Raw genomic sequence first — 19247 nt, forward strand, 5'->3', positions numbered from 1 at the left:
CTTGACGTTTGGTGCGCTCCTAAGAACTGGAGGGATGGAGGTGGAGGGGTGGAGGTGGAGAGGATGGGTAGGATAGCAGTACATGGCATGTTATTAATGTTTCAACAATATGAGTATACTCTACATTCTCAGCATGCACGAACAGAAGATAACATTTTGTGTCTGGCATTCAGTTTTTTATTTTGTTCCGGCAGGAAGGTACATAGCTAAATGAGCGACTGAGCACAATGAGCGTAGTGATGCCAGATTTGCAGGCTGCATTGGCAATGAGTGATGAAGCAGCTATGTATAAAACACTCAGTCAAATGACCTTTCGGTTATCATTTGACTGAATCAAGCCTTGATGACAGCTGGGAGTCGGCGGAAGCCTCCTCGGCAGGCAATATCGCACTGCAACTCAACCATGCGCTTCTGGTCGCCGGTAGGGTCCTCAGACTCGGCCTCAAGCTCCCAGCCAAGGAACTCGTTGGTGTAGTTGGACTTGAACTGAGCGTCCAAGACGCCGAGTCTCTGTCCATACTTGGTCACCTTGTTCCAGTCGCGCTGAACGTTCTTCAAGTCCTTTGAGAAGTAGGCAAAGCTACGCTCAAACATCTTGCGGTTGAGGTCAGTACCCATGACAGGCTTGAAGTCAACATACTCAGCCCAAGCCTTGTTGGGGTCAGCAAGGACGAAGTCAGTGGCCTTCTTGACAGCACGAAGGAAAGCGCGAACTTTCTCCGGGTTCTTCTCAATGAAGGACTCGTTGCCGATGTACAGGATGGTGCAGAAGCAGCAGCAGCCCAATTCGGCGAGCTCATCAATGCGAAGCATTTGGACGTCCGTCTTGGGACGGCCCTGCTTGTCAAGCCACTCCTCGAGCTCAACCATCTGGACATTCTCCAAGCCAATACCAGCGTCAATTTCGCCGCTGATGATGGCCTTGGAAACATTCATTCCGCAGCGAACCGCAGTGTAGTCCTCTGGGGTGAGGCCATAGTGGGAGGTCAGCTCGTCGATTTGGATCTTGCCGAACTCTCCCACGTAGCCGATGCGCTTGCCCTTGAGGGAGCGGAAATCAGTGGTGATGCCCGACTCCTTGAGGTAAATGACACCAGTGAATGGCTCATCAAGCAGGCTGCCGATAGACACAACCGGGAAGCCACGGGCCTTTGCCTAAAGGACATTGTGCATAAGTAACTATATAAAGAATTGTTGAGTCCAGGGCATAGCCTTACAGCAAGGGTGTGGATCATAGCCTTGAATCCGAGGTCCACTTTGCCGGATCCGATGATCTCGGTGACATCCTGTTAATGCAAGTGAGTTTCTGCTCAATGAAGGGTTAGGAATTCTACATACGCTAGGGTCGTTGGGCTCCAAGAGAGCGACCTTGATGCCTTCATCCTTGAAGTATCCTTTCGCTTGAGCGAGGTAGACGGGTGCGTGGTACGGGGTGGCGTGCCTGTGTCTTGGTTAATTTTACAGACCACTAGCTCAATTGACGAGGATAAGTCTGACCAGTTGGCCAAGAAGGTGATCTTATCCGTCGACATTTTGGATAATCGAGCAAAGAGCTACGTGGGTTAGTCTGTACACTGTATGATTAGGAGAGCAGTGGAAGCCCAAGAAGCAGATCCTTTCGCTGGTATTATCCAGATCAAGTTCGCCGGTATTTCTCAGATCAATCCACTCTACCATGCTGTCTCCTACCTTAAACCAGACATCAAGATAATGGATCGAATGAATCGATCATCATCGAGAGCCAGTGGAGAGAGAGACAACATGATAGAACGGATCGAACACCCGGATGCTTGCTCAGTCTACTTTACCTCGATGACTGGATAGTTCCATTGCGACAAGTAACATGGCTCCTTGGAGGCGAGCCTCGTACCAAAAGAGTTTTGTTGGGAATTGGTTGTTTTTGCGTAACAGGAAAATTGACAATCACAGGATTGAATAAACTAAAGTTGTGTGGGAGAAGAAGGGAAGAGACGAGAGTTTTAGAACTGGAATAAAATATTCAAAAGAGCTACCCCTCAATCTCACAGTGGGTAAATTATGTCATGACCGAAGTCGGATATCGCGCATGTAATTGTGGTTATTTCATATGCCCGTGTATACCCGAGTATACACGATATCAAAACTTGTGGAGATGTATATTGTACTCGAAAAGACGTTGCTATCTTTGACACTTATCGAGGCGAGCAGGCCAGGTTAACTAAACTCACTAGGCGGGATGAGCTGGACAGAATCTCAAAATCCGCCTCAATTGATGAGTAGAGTCAACCTACATCCTTCCTTTCTATATCTTAGAGTAACCCATCTGAATAGCATCATCTAAAGAAGATTTTCGAAGCCGCGTGAGGAATTGATGCCTTGGTTGAAAGGAACTTCGATATGTACATGCGTCTTTAACGGGTCGATTATGGTTTAGAACTTTCTTACACGTCATGCTTCCTCCAATTATATCAGCCCAAGCTGCCATTGGTATCAATGGGTGCCCGGTTTAGCTGTCAATAGAATCTGAAAAGTTATATCCGGCAACCCGGCATATTCTAACGAACCATTCTGTGCATATGATAGTGGAGAACTGCGCGAATAAAGAAAGCGCTATAATGCGGAAACAGCCTCATTTAATCTCACAGAAGTAGACGAACAGCACTAGGCATTGATTATTAGGGCACGAGTCTGAAACCTTCAATTATTACTAAAAGTCTTAGATATTATTAATTTATATATCGTAGCTTCGTACAATTCATTAATAGGCTGCCGAGCCATGTATCAATCTAATAGTCCAACAGCGGCTGCGTTACTGCATCGGCCACCGCGGATACAACACTTCCCAAACCTGCCAAGGTAATGTTAGGGCACGTAAGGTCAAACACTGACGGAGACACAAACTGTGCCTTGGGACGGTTGTTTTGGCCAAGCACAATCAACGAGGCCTTCTTCTTGTTGAATTGAGGCCATCCAAGGTTACTGAGACCTGATGTAGGGTTGTTGCTAAAGGTAAACCAAGCGTGTTGCATGAGCTTCGTGAGGCTTCTCTGGTCTGCGGTCGTGGGCAATCCGCTGACATCCGCGGATGCTCCAAAGATCATGTGAAGATCGACACCGTGATAAGCACCGCTGGTGGGATAAAGGCGAGTGTTATCCCAGTCAGCCATGTATCGGTAAGCCCAGGCTGGCACTCCGTGATTGCGTCGAGCATTGGCCTGGTGGGACACGGGGCAGGTGAAAGATTCCAGGAGGAAAGACACGACCTGGTCAGCGGTCGGCACGATGCCAGAGGCAAAGGCCGGGATACGGTAGTATCCATCCTCGTTGTTGTTGTTTCCTAGCAAAAGAGGCACCTTTGCAAATTTACCAGCGTTGGTCAATGAGAGATAGTCAGAGAAAACAAGCTGTTCGTCTGGCATCGGGTAGAAAGCGGGAATGGACCGCAGAACACTGCTGCTTGGCGTGGGCTTGATGCCGGCGGCAGCGGCCTTGATGGCTGTCCAGTCAGCCTGGCGCATGCAAGACATGACATCGCTGGCAGAAGTGCAATTCACAGCAGCCACAACAGTGTCCCAATTCTTCTCGGGGACGCCTGGGGCGTTAACGGGGAAGCTGAAGACATTGCCCGAATGCGCAATGACGCCGTTAACAATGGGGTCCTTCTTGTATGCGTAGGTCCAGTAGTCAACAGCAACACCTCCCGCAGACTGGCCAGAGATGGTAATCTTGCCGGGATCGCCGCCGAACTGCTTGATGTTGTCTCGAACCCACTCGACGGCCGCTCGCTGGTCACGGAGACCAAGGTTTTGAGTCTCGCCTGGGGCACCAGGGAAGCCGAAAATATTGAGTCGGTAGTTGACCGTAACGACGACAATATCCTCGCTGTCGGCAAAGTATTTGCCTGAGTAAAACGGGCTGTCGGTGTTTCCAATGGTATATCCTGTCCTCGTTGTTAGTGACCAGAATCGTCGCTTTGTCTCACACGGCTCGGAGACTTGGATATGCGTATGCTTACTGCCACCATAGAAGAACACTAAGACAGGCTTCTTCGCTTTCAATGCATTCTGCGTCGCCTTAGACCAGATGTTGAGGGTGAGGCAATCTTCACTCTGAGGAGTACCCGCCGCAGAGGCGAAATAGTTGACAATCTGCTGCGCCTGGGGCGTAAACCCGGGGTAATTGACAGGCTTCGACGGCGTCAAAGGGCAATCAAATCCATAATTGGCGGCCACATAGGGCTTCTTGGATCGGATCTTGGCGGGCGCTGCGAATCGCAAGTTTCCAACAGGCGGCTGCGCAAAGGGGATGCCCAAGTATTCAATCACGCAGGCCGAGTTGGACGCTTGGTGACCGGTGATGGGACCATTAGACGTGGACACGGTGAGAAACTGACGGGTGTTACAGCTCGATGCCGTCGATGATGTGACATCCACAGGAGTAGCTGAGGCAAGGGCAGCGCCCAAGATCAAGGCCGCGCTCTTGGTCGTGAGAAGCATGGTGAAGGCGAAGGTGAGGTTGCTGGAGATGTGGTGAACCGCCGTTGCTCAACAACACCTTTCGTCCGAGTGATACGACAGCAGCATCTGCATCACTACATATATAGTCGTCCGGTTAGACTCCGAGCTTTGTCTGTCGTTACTTAACCCGGGCCAATTGCGCGGCGCGGATCCAGTTCATGCGCAATTTCATCAAACCACCGTTTACTAAACCCCATATTGATTGCCCATCACCCACGTTGAGGCGCTCGCATCTGCAACCCGATCCAGTAACCATGCCGCCCAGCAGAGCTTCTACAGGTAGCAGCTCGGCAACCAAGATGCCGGCCTCTCCAATGTCTCAGGCAATTATGGAGGCCCAGCTCCGGGATGCGGCCAACAGAGCGCATTTTCCGGTCGCCAATGTTCGTTTCCAGGTTGATTGATGCGGGAAGACGCGAAAGCTTCATGGGCCGGGGCACTTTTCTAGGTCGCTGGCAGGGATATCATCGGTCAGCATCCCCCAAACAATTGGGGGCAATCCCTGCCGAGAGGTCACCAATTTGCAGCCAAGAAAATTACGGATCAATTGCTGCATGGCGGAGGAGCAGCTTGGTCAATAAATCTCAGGCTAACAGAGAGTACGAAGCAATAAAAAGTCCATCTGCGGGCGCGAGGATTGAGTAAACAGGTGGAGATGCGGAGGCCCTTCGATTTTGCTACGAAAGATTCTGTCCATGCGGAGGCTTACAGAGTGCAACATCGTACGTAGTATTCTAGCAACCTCTTGCAACTGTTTGTCCATTTGTAGTATTCACGCTCCGTATTGGTGCCCTCCATTGACGGCTTCGTCTGTGCTTCTATGATCTTCCCGTTTCCAAACATCAGGATGTAGGCATACACGAAGATGTAAGTCCGGTACACCCGCCATCACCCCTTTCTCACTGTGAAGCATCGAATGAGCCCCGATAAATTTATTGCGGTCCCTGTTCCGGTCAACTCCAAAAACAGCACCGCAGTAGGGTTCTTTTTCAACATCTATAACATCTCAACCATTGTGGATGAGAAAAACCAATAGTTTGTAGCCACTTCTCGCGCTCAATTGCGCCGGTATGCTCGGCATCGGACCATCCTTGTGGCCAGCAACGATTACATACTCGAATTCAGCTGATAGTTGTGCTCTGTACGAGTCTATGAGCCTGTTCTTCGTAGAGAGGCAAGGCATTTGTCATCCTGGCAGAACAAACCCGGTTCTCTCTCCTCGACAACTAAGCAGGGGAATCTTTGCGTATTCCGCGTAGACAGACAAACTCACTCCGTACTACGCAATCTGTTTCCCTCCATGGCTGAAGACAACAGCTAACAAGAACTAGCCATGGCGTACGAGTGCTAAACCACGTACTAAAACCGCGTATAAAGTGCTGGTTCCGTGGCGGAGTGGGCTCCGGCGTTCTAGTCGACATTGCCATGGCAAGGATACAAACTAGCGCATGATTCCATGTTTTGGTGCCTGTCGCACTCCTCTCTAGCCGTCGGGGCCGATGTCAGAAGAATTTAAAGTTGGCGATAAACTTAGCTCTTCCGCCAGAGACACGATTCGCGCGATGCAGAAAAAGCAAAGCGAGGGAGATTCCATCGCCCGACATCGAGAAGCGACGTCTGTGCTAGCTTTCACCGGTTAATTCACTCCTTTCGTAAAGACTCTAGTCGATTCTGAATTCTTCATTGAGGCGTACCGAACCAACACGTCCTTCCTAACCAGTGGACGGCTGGAGGACAGGGGTGAGGAGTGGAGATGCTGTTGGTCCTGCGTGTCTGCATGGATGTAGACGGAGTCCTGCTCAGCTCCGCGAGCGAAAGCTGAGCGGCGAGGGATTTGTAACCGTACTCGTGTGTAGGTTCCTTGCAGGCGGAAGAGTTCCTCGAAAGACGTTTGGGTGTTTGAAGATCCACTGCTGCAAGTGAATGAAGCCACTAGCACTCTAGTATGGCCCTACTGCGTGGCTTAAGACGCGCGAAGGAGCTGAGTGTCAAGAGTAGCACCAAATTGAAGACGATTAGATGATTAAGGGAGACGAGTGTCCTCTTTTAGGTGGTAATAATGCGAAGCAAGCTGTTCAAAGAATATGGCATGTCGCTTGCAAAGTACTCAAGCTCTGTCAGTATGAACACTCTCCCCATGCCCAGCCAGCATAACTTGTGCAATAGATCTGAGGTTTAGATCAGAAGTGCTCCATTAGTTTACTCCTTTGAGTGCTTTCGATACGAATTACGGGATGCTGCGGAGTGCTACTGGCCGAGTCCTGTACTCCATGCCGTATGAGTCTACCAAGCTAGCTACTTGTATGATAGCAGTGGTGCTAGTAGTAACAAATTTACGATGTTCAATCATCCTTCGCCATCTAGAATGTCGCCGAAGAGAGCCTGTCTCATTTCGTAGACCTCTTTTACAGGCTCCACTGAGCATTACCCCAGCTCTCCCGGCCTTGCATCGTTGCATCGCTTGTCCTGCATGCATTCACAGGGTCTGGCTTATGACTTTTCATCGCTAGCTACAAGACATACAGTAGTTGTGCATTGCAGAAAGGGGAAAGAAGTGCTAATGGCAAAAGTCCTCGTACAGGAGTAATCTGCCCGGAGGGTAATACTAGAAGGTGGTGTTACTCGAAACTCTTGGCAGCCCTCGGCGGCGATTTCTTTCCCTTTCTCTGCGAACAGGGGGGCGTCTGGAGTTTCTATTCATATTCTCTAGGGACGGCACTCCATATCTGACCAACGCGGGCAAAGTTGTCGATATCTTACGTTTCTTTTGCCTTGGCCGGTCTGCCGGTCGAGGGCCTCTCCAGCGCAAAAGCATCCGATTGCCACGGCTTCCCGCACCGGGCAGCGGGATTAGTCTTCAGGTCAACATCCGGCTAATTCGGGAAGGCGATTATCCAACAGAAAAAGAGTAGAATACCAAAACGCCCGCCTAAGCCATGTGTCCCGTGCTCCAGTTGTGATCAAGGCTACACTCGCGATCCACGATGGGGCCGAAGGGTATGGGCTTCCCTGCCGACGGGATAGACAATCATGGCTGGAAGTTATACATCACCTCTATGGTAATGATCATCGCCGCCGGCTTGATTGTTACTTTTAGATGTGCGAGTCGAGTCTATCTCTTCAACTTTGGTGCTGACGATGTTGTCATCATCTTCTCCTTGGTGAGTTCCGTTGCCATTTCTTTCGTCTTCTTGCCCCTGATCTACGTTAAGACTGGTCTTCGCTAATATTGTATTCATCGGCTTTCTTCATATTAGCTTTTCTCCATCGTTCTCTCTGTTGCCATTCAGCTTGCCATCGAAAATGGCTACGGAATGCACAAAGCCGATCTCACTGTGGTTGAGCTCAACACCGCTCTGAGGTGGTTCTTCATTGCTCAAACCCCCTACAAAGTAACTGTCTGCCTCAACAAAGTGGCCACCATCCTACTTTATCAGCGTATTTTTGTTACCAAGAAATTCCAGATTGCGTCGTATATTGTAATGGGAGTCGTCGTTGCTTGGAGCATTGGAGGTGTAGGATCTACTATTTTCCAATGTGTTCCTATTGCTGGTGCTTGGGATAAGAGTGTCAAGGCAACATGCATCAACTCGGATATATTCTGGGTCGCCTATGCCGTCATGAACATCTTGACAGATGTGATGGTTTTGGCTCTTCCCATCGCGCCTATCATGCAACTCCAGCTCAGCCCACGCAGCAAGGTGATGCTGTGTGCCATCTTCCTGATGGGCGGTTTGTACGTAGAGCCTATCCTCCAATAAGCCCCAGATCTCCCTGCTCTAACAAAGTGCTAACAATTATTTACTTTCAATAGTGTTACTGTCACGTCAATCCTCAGAGCAACATCTGTGAAAAACTCACTCGCCAATAAAGCAGATACCACATGGAACTTTATTGATCGCGGCATGTGGACGTTGATCGAGGCCAATGCAGGCATTATCGGCGCCTGTCTTCCCGCTCTAAGACAGCCTTTGGCTCGAATATTCCCTCGCTTCTTCGAATCGACCATGAAGAACTCAAACCACAATGACAACAGAACTCCAGGCAAGGGGGCCTTTAATCTCTCCAACTTATCTGGGCATGCATCCCATCCAGGCATGTGGCGGGGAGGAGGGCACAGTCGCCAGGTTGTGTCCATCTCCGGACCCGAAGCAGGATTGGGGAGGAAAAGTGATGAGCTACACATCATCGATGATGGTCTCAAAGATAATGATAGTGGCTCTGATACCGCAGGCGTTCAGGGTATCTCTAAAACGGTTGATGTTGTGAGGACGTCATACCACATGGACCGGGCGTAAGAGCAGTGATACCCAAGATACAATATCCTTTATAAACAATATTCCCTTCTTTTAACTGTAATAAAATCCATTTTGTCTCCCTTAAACTTACAAGAACTGGCGTTCAGAGAATGCTTCGTGCGCTTCCGGCATGACGATGATAACCAGGTGTCGAATTTTTGACATCACATCACCACTTGAGATGAATATCCCCCCGCTCAATGTCAAAATCTTGGTATAATAAAAAAGTTTCAATACTTGCGAAGTGGTATATATATGTATGTATGGCATGTGTATATATGAACATTTATGCTGAATAAAATCTTTCAAAACTGAAATTCCATGTCGTCTTAAGGGCGCCGCCTTTAGCCGACGATCCTCGCGCTCCAATATGTTGAAGAACACTGGGCACAACGGCCCATTTATCCAAATGCAGGTCGTCCGCTGTCTTTTCGATAGTAGAGTCGGCCGGTAGGTCAAAGGGAGACGCCTGTAGCTTCTCTTGCAACAAGGTAAGGTGTCGGTTTGGTATAACCAAGCCCTGGCTGCAACAGCCGTATCGCGGCATCTCTTGCACGCCGTATGGAATAGGATTGACTGTTAACCGACCAGCCATGAATCCAAGTCCAATGAAAAGAGGCACCCAGATAAACAGTATGTTCGCCATCAAGAGCTTTGAGTTTTTGAATGCTCGGTCCTTGAGCGAGGGCGGAGCCAGTTGGTGGAGATAGCGAATTGCCAGCATGACTCCCACCACGGCCATATAGATGAGCACAATATTTCGAATATACATCGGCCATTCCTCCGAGTTCCACCCCATATAGGTTTCGGTATAAAAAAGTCGAATGTAAAGCCAGTCTCGCTTTTTGGCAACCGCGCGCTCGTTCACTTGAGGTGTTGCCTCTAGGAGTCGCTTGAACCACTCTCTCGCGGCGATGACATCGTCTTCGACAAGAATGAAGTAGTCTGCTTCGTTTCGGCGGCATGTCTCGGAAAGCACAGAATAGTCGCGTCTTACTCGCTCGTCTCTGATCGCTGATTCGGAATGTCGCGGTATTGTCTGATAGCCATTTTCAGCGACTAGTTTCTCTGGCGTATCTTCATGAACTATGACTGTATCGGCAATCGCATGGAGCCAGTCTTGTCCAAATGCTGAGTTTACTGTCGCATCGGCATCTGACAACAGAACAACGATGTGAATCAGCTCCCGCTCTTCAGGTGTCAATGAATCGACAAGAGAAGCCGCCGTTCTCGGAAAGAATTGCGCCCGCTCTCTCTGAAGCGTTGGGATGCCGATGCAGTATGGAGCGGGCCGGCGAGAGCTTCCTTCTGTTGCATTTCTTAATCTGCTGTTTTGTGCGCTTTGAGAAGCTAGGAAATTGTCGGCTTCCTGCTCTCTAACAGCCGAGTAGAATGGTTGGTATGCGGCATCTGAGCGAAAGAAATATGAGGACGGATCGAAGTAGGTGGTTTGTTGACAATATCGAACGGCGATAAACCAAACTAAGAAAAACACAAAGTTGACCACTCGTAGATCGGTAGTAAATCGCGATAATGAGGGTGTTGATTTAGTCATTAGGGCATTCTTTTGTTACAAGTGACGAGCATAGACGAAGATATGTACGGTGTCGTTTGTCGGACATGAAAGGAATGGTTTTGGAGAAACTCCAGCGACCACAGCACTACTAATATGAAGAAGAAACTCGCAGGGATCTTTCTTCAATTACAATGACCCAACTCCATAATAGTTATAGCCTAAAACGTCTCCACGGAGTGGCTGCCATTGGGATTCTGGACGACCTCGATCCTTTATCGAATGAGAGGACGGGTAAGCGCTAGCTTGTGAAAGCATCCATGTTGGACTCCCTGAGGCGCAGAGCCCCGTGTTCTTTTTTCCTGCGCCGCCGCCAGGTTTCGGGCATCTGACGTAGACAAGCTGTCGATCCAGAGCATCAACTAGTGGCCCAAGACCTTCGCTATTCTCCCGCTCTAAGATTGCATGCATGAAAGGAGGAATATTATGGCTCTAGCACTTGGCATCCTTTTTAGTAGTAAACAGCTCCGTGAGCTACCCACAGTAGTGGACGTAGCTGTGTAAGATTTTGCTGCTTGTAGTATGGGGTGGCTACCATAGCCACCACGATACGAGACGGCACCGCGTTTGCACAGCCCTTCCACGCAAGAGATGCGTTTCGAGCCTATGGTGAAGGATCCGGTATTCGGAAACAAATTAAAGTTATGACGGCTGCTAACAGACATGCCTCTCAAAACGACAGCCTGCAATACAAGTAATTGCTAGTCTGAAAGTACATGGGCATCGTGATGTCACAGCAGCCACAAAGTTCAATCACCAAGAAAGCTGCATCTTGGCATCTCTCGGCATGAAAGCAGGAGAGGGGAAGCGCCTTTGTTATGGGTCAGACTTCTCCATCGCTGGGTTCAGGCTAGTAGTTAACTCGCCGTTTGCGGGCCTGATTCAGGGGAACCGACACCACTAGCAGAGCTGAAGTCTAAAACCGCGTGAATTTGTGAGTGCAAAACTACGGACATTGGAAGTTATATCTGTCTCGGGATTTTTACCAGTGGATACTCGCTGGTCTACGATCTGCCTTGGCTTCGCTTCCCGGCTCTTGGCTTCTTGGCTCCTTGGCCTTCTCGCCGCGATGAATTATCTCCACGTCAAAAAGAAAAGAAGAGACACTCAATCTTTCAGAGAAGAAAAGCTGCAAAGCTTCAGAAAAGGAGCTGAGCGCCAGTTGATCAATAGCCCCTCCATTAAATTACTTACCCAATTAATAGCTGGGGACTCTAGCGGGATCCAGTCCTAAAACCCGTCTAGTATTGATGCTATCGGTTATGACGGCTCCTGCTGACTAGGAATACGGAGTGCCCAGACTTGAGCCCAGTCGACGCCTTTGCGCAAGTGCTTCCGCAAGGCAAATGGGACGGAATATTTATTTTGACGAGAGAACTATCTAACCAGATTGTTTTTACAGAGTTTCACTCTCCAGCAAAGCCCAATACTGGAAATAGACTCTTCTTCTTCATTGCGTATTGCTCGAAGCAAAGTGGATATGTCCATGATGCATACGGAAATACCATGGATCAATACTGTGGGAATCGAATTCTGGGATTACCGAGTTCTTCGTGCTGTGTTAGCGAGATGATGGCATAAGCGCATTTACACAAATGCTAGATTTACGAAGTCAATGGAGAACGAAAGAAGAAGCACAGGGTATTGCGCAGCAGTTAGACGCGTTGTAGGGAACTGTGAGAGAATGACGCGTAAACAGGAGGCTTTCTGAACTATCCAATGGAAATCCCAGACTTCATTGAGTTTCTCTTCTGCAACCAGCTCTGCATGATAAGCTTTTAAGCTTTGCTAGTGTCAGCCGTTAGCGGCAGCATATTACAATCAATGAGATTCAACAGTTTAAAGCACTGAGCTTGATGAGGGTGCCCACCTTGTTATTTTCCTATGCAGGAGATGCAGGAGAACTAATAAGGCGCAAGTAAGGCGTAAATTCCGGCTTACGCTGATGAAGCTAGCTAGGAGACCGTTCAGGCTTTGCAAACCCTGTCTCTCAATTTCCAAGGTAGCAGTTCAAAAAGCAACGCGCAACCTCAAAGGACAAGCAGACATTTACTTGCACCGATGGCCATCGCTATATTTCTTTTGTAGTTCATCGACATCTCATTCCTCATATCAATGTTTATGTGTATTGATGAGCCTAAATACAGTTACTTGAACCGTCACCTCGTGGCGATGAGTGCTTTATACGGTACGCCGAATATAGCGCTAGTTGTGACACGCAGAAGGAGAAATAAAACAAAAAATAAGATAACAATAAACGCAAGTCTAGAACGGCTAATTGATTCTATATCGATTTATCTATGCCAGATAAATCGAAAGACTGGCGGGATTTCTTTATACTACAGCCGTTCGGCAGAGGAATGCCAAGTCCGAAAGAAGTGAAGCTAATAAAATGCGCATGGCCGGCATACTCGTACACGAGTCTGCTTATAGAATGACTTCCATGGCGCAACCACGATTATGCTTTCGTAAATGGGAGTAGTGAAGTAGATGATTCATTAACTGCACGGTTGATATCTATATCCTATATTTTCAAGCCTGATTATATACAAGCTGCTGTATATACACCATGTTCCATTCGAAGTTCCATGTGATTATGCGTGAAGACAAAATGTTTCTCCTCCATACCCTGTCATTATTTTTACCCGTGATTTAGTGGATTTGATCGCTGGAGATAGCCAGTTCATGATCGTGTTGCAAATCGCTCGCCCCAACCGTCTAATTATTTATTGAAGGGCACAAGGAGGAGGAGAAGAAGAAGAGCATACCAAGGATTCCATGTCTATGACTTCTATGCCGAAAAAGCTGCCAAATCAGCACCAGTGTTATAGGAATATCATATTGAGGATAGGCTAGGAAGCATTCAGTCTCTGCTTCCGAGAGCCGATGAGCCTATGCAGCTTCCTGTTATGACAGTCGCAGAAAGATCTCGGTAGAGGATTGGCTGAGACATGCTTAAATGGAACTTTGGTAGGCTTTAATGTATTTATCAACATCTGGTTGGTGGTTTTTGGCCGGTGCCCCCATACCCGTTACATCGGGTACCACATTTAGCGGAGGCGAGGTGCTCATGACCTCTGCAGCATTCCTTGGAAATCTTGGCTTTACGGTAGGCTGTAGATGTAGATGGGTCATAATACCGATGATAGATCGTACTTTGTTAATTGAATCGTGCTTATATAGTGACTCGTTCTATTGTTCCTAGGAGGAAAGGGAGTAAGGCATGCTATTTGCATCATCATTTGAACCCTACTATTGTCCTTCTGATCGTATGGATGTCGTCGGCACAGGTGGCGTCGTATGCATGATGTTTCGTCACCGTGTTAATTATCGCTGGTCAAAAGTCCCATCGTATCGAAAGAGCCAGCGACTCTCCTTCTGGCAGGTCGATCTTGTGTGGAATGCTATTGCCTTGAAGACAACCCCTCCCTCTTATCGCTACTCACGGGATACCATCTCTCTTCGGCAGTTCCCATCGACTGGACTCGGCAGGCCAAGGCACAGGAGCATCTCAGTGGTTATAAACAGGTGAAGATCGTGGCTGGATCTGCGTGATGCGGGCCTCCCTTGACGTGATCCGATTAGCGGGTTCGGGGCATCTGATCGTTTACGGCCTCGAACCTTTTTGACAGCTCCAAAGGTGAAGACCTTTTTTTTCCATCTTGGCTTGTTTGCTGTTCATCGGCTTCACAGTGTTGCACTGCTCTCGTTTATTTTGCTGGGCTATTGGCGGGGATTTGACATCTTCAATCTGATAACCACTCTACTGCCTTCTACTCGGCTACTACCTTCTAATCGTGGCAATGGTGCAAGTCCTACCGGCATTTGATACCGATAATTCGCAATACAATCGATTTGAATAAGGAGGAGTGGCCGACTATATAATAGGCGACGTAAACATATATCGGACGGAATCCTGTCTTCTCTCGGCAGCTTGGTATCACCAGAGCACAAACTCAGCCATTCTCAGTATCGTTAGCATTTGCCATGAAGTCCCTTACTTTACTCTCTGCCCTCGTTGCTTCGGCATCAGCCGCTGTCCTTCAGCCTCATAGGGTCTCGTATGATGGACACAAAGTCTTCCGACTGTCCGTCGACGCTCACAACATTGACCGAATCAACGACATTGTGGACACTCTGAATCTCCAGACCTGGAAGCCTGCCAGAAAAGCAGGATCTTTCGCCGATATTGTAGTGAGCCCTGACCAACTTGAGACTTTCAATAAGGCGACGTTGGATTTGAAGCCCGTGGTTATGCACGAAGATCTTGGTCACTCGATCGAGAAAGAGTCTACTTTCCAGCCCTATTCCATTGATGCTGTCAAGGCCGTCAACAGCACATGGTTCACCGCGTACCATGCCTATGCAGATCATCTGCAGTTCCTCAGAGATCTCTCGGCGCAGTTCCCCAACACTTCAGAGATTGTCACCTCTGGCAACTCTTTGAATGGCAACGCCATTACCGGCATCCACTTCTGGGGCAGCTCGGGCAAAGGCGTCAAGCCTGCTGTCATTCTCCACGGAACCGTTCACGCTCGAGAATGGATCACCACTCTGGTTGTCGAATATTTTGCCTACACTCTGCTCACAAGCACCGACGCTACGACCAAGGGCTTTTTGGACAAATATGACTTTATCTTCTTCCCAGTTGTGAACCCTGACGGTGAGATTGCGCGTTCCCTCCGAGATATAAGCCCCTTACCTAACATTCAACTCCCTAGGTTTCCTGTATACTCAAAGCACTGATCGCTTGTGGCGAAAGAACCGTCAAACAAATTCTGGCAGCTCATGCGTCGGTCGTGATATCAACCGAAACTGGAATTACCAGTGGAATGTCCCAGGAGGCGCATCTACCAATCCCTGTGCTGAAGACTTCAAAGGTGCCGCTGCGGGCGACTCTGTCGAGTTCAAGGCCCTCTCTGCCTACATCCAAAAGATCAAGACGGCCCAAGGCCTCAAGCTTTACATCGACTATCACTCCTACTCTCAGCTCTTCATGACCCGTGAGTACCCACAAGGCCCATTAAAAAACCTGCTGTGCCTTGTTACTGACCATGCCATATTTCTAGCCTATGGATACTCTTGCTCTGCCGTTGCGCCAAACAACAGTGAGCTGCAGTCCCTCGCCAAGGGCGCTGTTGCTGCTATCCGTGCTGTTCACGGCACCTCGTTTGAATACGGCCCTATCTGCTCGACCATCTACCAGGCCACTGGCTCCAGTGTCGATTATGTGAATGATGTTGTCAAGGCAGACTACACTTTCACATCCGAGCTGAGAGACACCGGCAGATATGGCTTCGTTCTCCCCGCCAACCAGATTGTGCCGAGCGGAGAGGAGGCTTATGCAGGCTTCAAGTATCTGCTGCAAAACATGAAATAAGCATCAAGAGTTAGGCGTTCCGAGTGAGGGGGAAAAAAGAAGTAAATAAAATACAATACAATAAACTCCGTTTGGACATTTCGTCGGTCCAGAATTTGCACATTGTATCGCATTGAATCTGACCGTTACGTCCTGGTGCCTAGTGTAGGCAGCCCCTACGCGAAGTAACGAATATCGTCCGATCTCTCTGTCTCTTTCGGCCAATGTTTCACTCAAACTGGAGCCCTCTGCTATTCTCCTCACTTGTGTAAGCATGTACGGAGTGTTGCCATTTGAAGTCTCGGGGTGAAACAAGCCTCTCCATAACCGAACCTCGGTCCCCCGCATTCCTGATGCTCCCGCGCGGAATGACGAAACGCTACAATTGAATCATAATAACCAAACTTTTTTAGCTTCGCGTAACATTTTAGTTTTTGTTAACTGTTCGTCAAATATTACCTTTGTCCTTCAAGTGTCATCATGGCCGGTCGTCTCTCCATTGCCGTGGTGCTGCTTGCTGTACTATTTGGCTATGTGTACAACTTCTACATACAACGAACCGTTTATGTCTCTGGCCTCTTTCGGAATCCAGAGAAGACTGAACTGGCTCCTGGAGACTATAAGGTGATTGAAAACGCGATCAACTGTGAAGACTTGCACCATCATGAACCAAGCGGCCTCATCTTCGCTGCCTGTGAAGATGCTCCATTGAGCCGCCTGGCATGGTTCCCTCCTCTTGGACATTTCAGCAACCCATCGGTGGAAAGGATGAAAGGAAAGCTCCAAGTTATTGATCCCAAGGTAAGAATGACGGATGAATGCCGGGATACCGTGTCAATGCATCAAATTGGTTTTTAACGCGTTGACGTAGACCTTCAAAACTCAGATCCTGGCGCTCGGGGGTTTTAGCGGCCCATTTGTGACACATGGCATTGATGTTATTGATGATCCGGATAAACCGAAAGGCGAGGCAGTTTACATATTTGCCGTCAACCACAAGCCTAACCCCGACCACTACCGTGAGAATGGCGACGTCAATGCCCCAAAGTCGCATTCGGTGGTGGAGCTATTTCACCATGTTATTGGCTCCGAGACAGCGCGACACGTCAGGACAATATGGCACCCCCTCTTCGTAACACCAAATGACCTGGTTGCCGAAACTCCAACGTCGTTTTTCGTGACGAATGATCATTATTACACTGAGGGACTCATGAGGATGGTTGAAGACCTGTTTCCTATGGCTACATGGACCAATGCCCTCCACGTTCAGCTCCAAGAGCCGGAGTCAGTTGATGGTGGTGACAGTGCAGGAGTCCATGCGTCGATTGCACTGGAGAATCTGCACAACCTGAACGGATTGAGTCACGGGAGAGCTAAGGATGATATTTTTGCGAATGGGTGTGCCAGTGGCCTCCTGCACGTAGGAAAAATCCGGGGAAACGCCAACAAGGTCATCAAGGTGACTGAAGTGGTCGAGTTTGGGTCGCCCATCGACAACCCAAGCTATTTCAGGGATCCATACGCCAACAGTTCCTTTGACGCGAGCGGTGTTGTTTCCTGTGGACCGACGAGGGGCATAGACTTCTTCAGTAACAAGGGAAAAGAGTTTGTTCTGGACCCCATCATGGTGTGGAAGGCCTCGCCTAAAGCTAGCAAAAGAGAAGAAGGAGGTGCTGCAATTAAAGACGGGGGAAATTGGGATGTCAATGTGATTTTCCAAGATGACGGACACAGAATTCGATCTGCTAGTGCCTCCGTGCTGGTGGCCATTGATCCGAAGGAAGAGGGAGGCAGACGCAGGGCATGGCTATTTGTCTCGAGCTACCATGCCTCGAATGTCATTGCCGTCAAGATTGATTTGTAAAGCGAGACGTATTTGCTTTGGGGATTTGCTTCTTTCCCCTTTTCAACGACCCGATCCATGGAAGCAACAATATGCGTTAGAGGTCGATCTCTCCCGCATCGTATACCATGCCATTACTGCGGTACCATGTCGTGTCACCTGACCATGAGCTGCATGCTTATCTTATGTATTACGAGGACATGTACGGAGTGCAATCAAGACATTCTATCTTACTGCCAAATACAGCATGAGCATCCAGAATAGGCAATTGAAACCACTGATGAGACGGAGTCAGCGGTCCATTGAATGCGCGATTGTGCAAGGAAAATTGCCCTCTGCACTCCGCAGCGTTGCATTTCCCAAACGCTGAGGCCTATATCTATATATAGATACCTTAGCCTACAAGGATATAAGGAGTTTTCGGCTGGATCCATCGTTCCGCCCCGACTTGTGTTTAATATCTGCCTTGATGCACTCCGCAAAAACTAAATGCAGCCAGACTGTCTCTAGAGACGATATCAGAACATTAGAGATAAAACCACTATCGTAGTCAGTCGTATCGCCGATTCTCCGAGTGACAGTGCTTGGCAACCCTCCATCAGCGCTCATCGATCTGCGGCATTTGGTGCCCCATCCAATAGTCTCTCCAGCAGGGCAACCAGGAGTGGATGGCTAAAAGCCCGCCCATATCATATCCCGGCTGCTCATCAGGAAAGACTTTGCGGCAGGTATTTTACCGGGCCGAAGTGGTTGACGACAGGGAGCGTTGCATCGGGGCAAGGATAATTGAATCCAGTTCCCAGGCCGCCGACATTAAACCGGTACTTGGCACTGGGTGAGCCCTACTGGCATTCACCTTAATTAAGCTATCTAGGCTAATGGCACTTTAAATGACAGAGTCACAGCCATTCGCCGTCTTCTCCAGAGCGGGAAGCCAAGCCGAGCCTTGGGGAAAACGAAAACTGGCTTTGCCTCCGCTCTTCCATCTGCCCAGCTCTCGTATACTCGTACTTGTCCCCCTCGAGCGAGCAAGTCCGCGGGCTTCGGCTCAATTGAGAAACTCATCTTCCTGCAGCGGCTTAAATGGAGAAAGAAACATTGTTGGGACAAGTGATTATAAATGGCGTGCTTTGAGGGCTCGAGTCGAGGCATTTTCGGCATCTGTGGGTTCATGTCGAACCCCCCTTCACGTAAAATACCCGATTGAGACCCGGCAGACCAATCAGGGGGGCGAATTCAATGGAGTCGCACGACCGAGCTACGAGCTACGAGCTACAAGAGCCAAACTTGTGATGGTGGCTTGTGTGAAAATTTTTATCTGATCATCTTATCAATCCATCTAATCTCTAGCGGGCATCGTCACTCCACCATCCCTGGCTTTGTTTCCAGTTCTACCCACTTAGTCTGATAGCGAACATGCGACCTCGGCGTCTCCAATTCTCGTGCAGTAGTCGCCAAAATTGGTGTTTGTGTGTTGAAAATCGAGGCTCTCTGAGAGGGTGACCTCCCACGACCAATTGGGAGATTGTTATATTAAACCTGCCACGGCTCACTGTTACATTACATATGTCAGCGAATCCAGCGTGTTTTTAATTTGTCTCTATCGGTCCTTGATCAACATCAAGGTCACAACAGGTCGGGAAGGTCTCCAGACGCCCAGGTATCAGCATTGTCTCCA

At 48.9% G+C, this 19247-nt stretch overlaps 6 protein-coding genes across 6 annotated transcripts; 3 read left to right on the top strand and 3 right to left on the bottom strand.

Moving 5' to 3' along the window:
* Positions 1 to 75: 75 nt before the first annotated feature.
* On the bottom strand, positions 76 to 1902 carry M431DRAFT_507243 (hypothetical protein). Its single transcript, XM_024918938.1, has 4 exons — positions 1498 to 1902; positions 1339 to 1441; positions 1218 to 1286; positions 76 to 1155 (listed from the first exon to the last, which is right to left on the bottom strand). The coding sequence occupies exons 1-4, from the start codon at positions 1530 to 1532 to the stop codon at positions 334 to 336; spliced, it is 1029 nt and encodes a 342-aa protein (XP_024775244.1). The 5' UTR covers positions 1533 to 1902; the 3' UTR covers positions 76 to 333.
* Positions 1903 to 2765: 863 nt separating this feature from the next.
* M431DRAFT_4557 (hypothetical protein) lies at positions 2766 to 4475 on the bottom strand (the record flags this gene model as incomplete). Its single annotated transcript, XM_024915314.1, has 2 exons — positions 2766 to 3919; positions 3995 to 4475. 2 exons carry the CDS (start codon positions 4473 to 4475, stop codon positions 2766 to 2768), a joined length of 1635 nt encoding a protein of 544 aa, XP_024775245.1.
* A 3005-nt stretch (positions 4476 to 7480) lies between these two features.
* M431DRAFT_481091 (hypothetical protein) lies at positions 7481 to 8794 on the top strand (the record flags this gene model as incomplete). The annotated part of the gene is made up of 3 exons (XM_024915930.1): positions 7481 to 7657; positions 7787 to 8232; positions 8311 to 8794. 3 exons carry the CDS (start codon positions 7481 to 7483, stop codon positions 8792 to 8794), a joined length of 1107 nt encoding a protein of 368 aa, XP_024775246.1.
* An 88-nt stretch (positions 8795 to 8882) lies between these two features.
* Positions 8883 to 10524, bottom strand: M431DRAFT_403998 (hypothetical protein). Its single transcript, XM_024914888.1, has one exon. It carries the CDS (start codon positions 10347 to 10349, stop codon positions 9081 to 9083), a length of 1269 nt encoding a protein of 422 aa, XP_024775247.1. The 5' UTR covers positions 10350 to 10524; the 3' UTR covers positions 8883 to 9080.
* Positions 10525 to 14354: 3830 nt separating this feature from the next.
* Positions 14355 to 15747, top strand: M431DRAFT_494007 (hypothetical protein; the record flags this gene model as incomplete). The annotated part of the gene is made up of 3 exons (XM_024917189.1): positions 14355 to 15030; positions 15089 to 15370; positions 15437 to 15747. 3 exons carry the CDS (start codon positions 14355 to 14357, stop codon positions 15745 to 15747), a joined length of 1269 nt encoding a protein of 422 aa, XP_024775248.1.
* Positions 15748 to 16206: 459 nt separating this feature from the next.
* M431DRAFT_83676 (hypothetical protein) lies at positions 16207 to 17590 on the top strand (the record flags this gene model as incomplete). The annotated part of the gene is made up of 2 exons (XM_024923337.1): positions 16207 to 16527; positions 16598 to 17590. 2 exons carry the CDS (start codon positions 16207 to 16209, stop codon positions 17588 to 17590), a joined length of 1314 nt encoding a protein of 437 aa, XP_024775249.1.
* Positions 17591 to 19247: the final 1657 nt, after the last annotated feature.

This window comes from Trichoderma harzianum (assembly GCF_003025095.1).
Source record: "Trichoderma harzianum CBS 226.95 unplaced genomic scaffold M431scaffold_5, whole genome shotgun sequence".
Classification (NCBI taxonomy): Eukaryota; Fungi; Ascomycota; class Sordariomycetes; order Hypocreales; family Hypocreaceae; genus Trichoderma; species Trichoderma harzianum.

Coding starts and splice junctions, on each gene's coding strand:
- M431DRAFT_507243 (XM_024918938.1), bottom strand. CDS start 1,532: ATGTCGACGGATAAGATCACCTTCTTGGCCAACTG. Junction 1,442..1,497: donor ATCACCTTCTTGGCCAACTG/GTCAGACTTATC, acceptor ACCAAGACACAG/GCACGCCACCCCGTACCACG. Junction 1,156..1,217: donor CTATGATCCACACCCTTGCT/GTAAGGCTATGC, acceptor AATGTCCTTTAG/GCAAAGGCCCGTGGCTTCCC.
- M431DRAFT_403998 (XM_024914888.1), bottom strand. CDS start 10,349: ATGACTAAATCAACACCCTCATTATCGCGATTTACTACCGATCTACGA.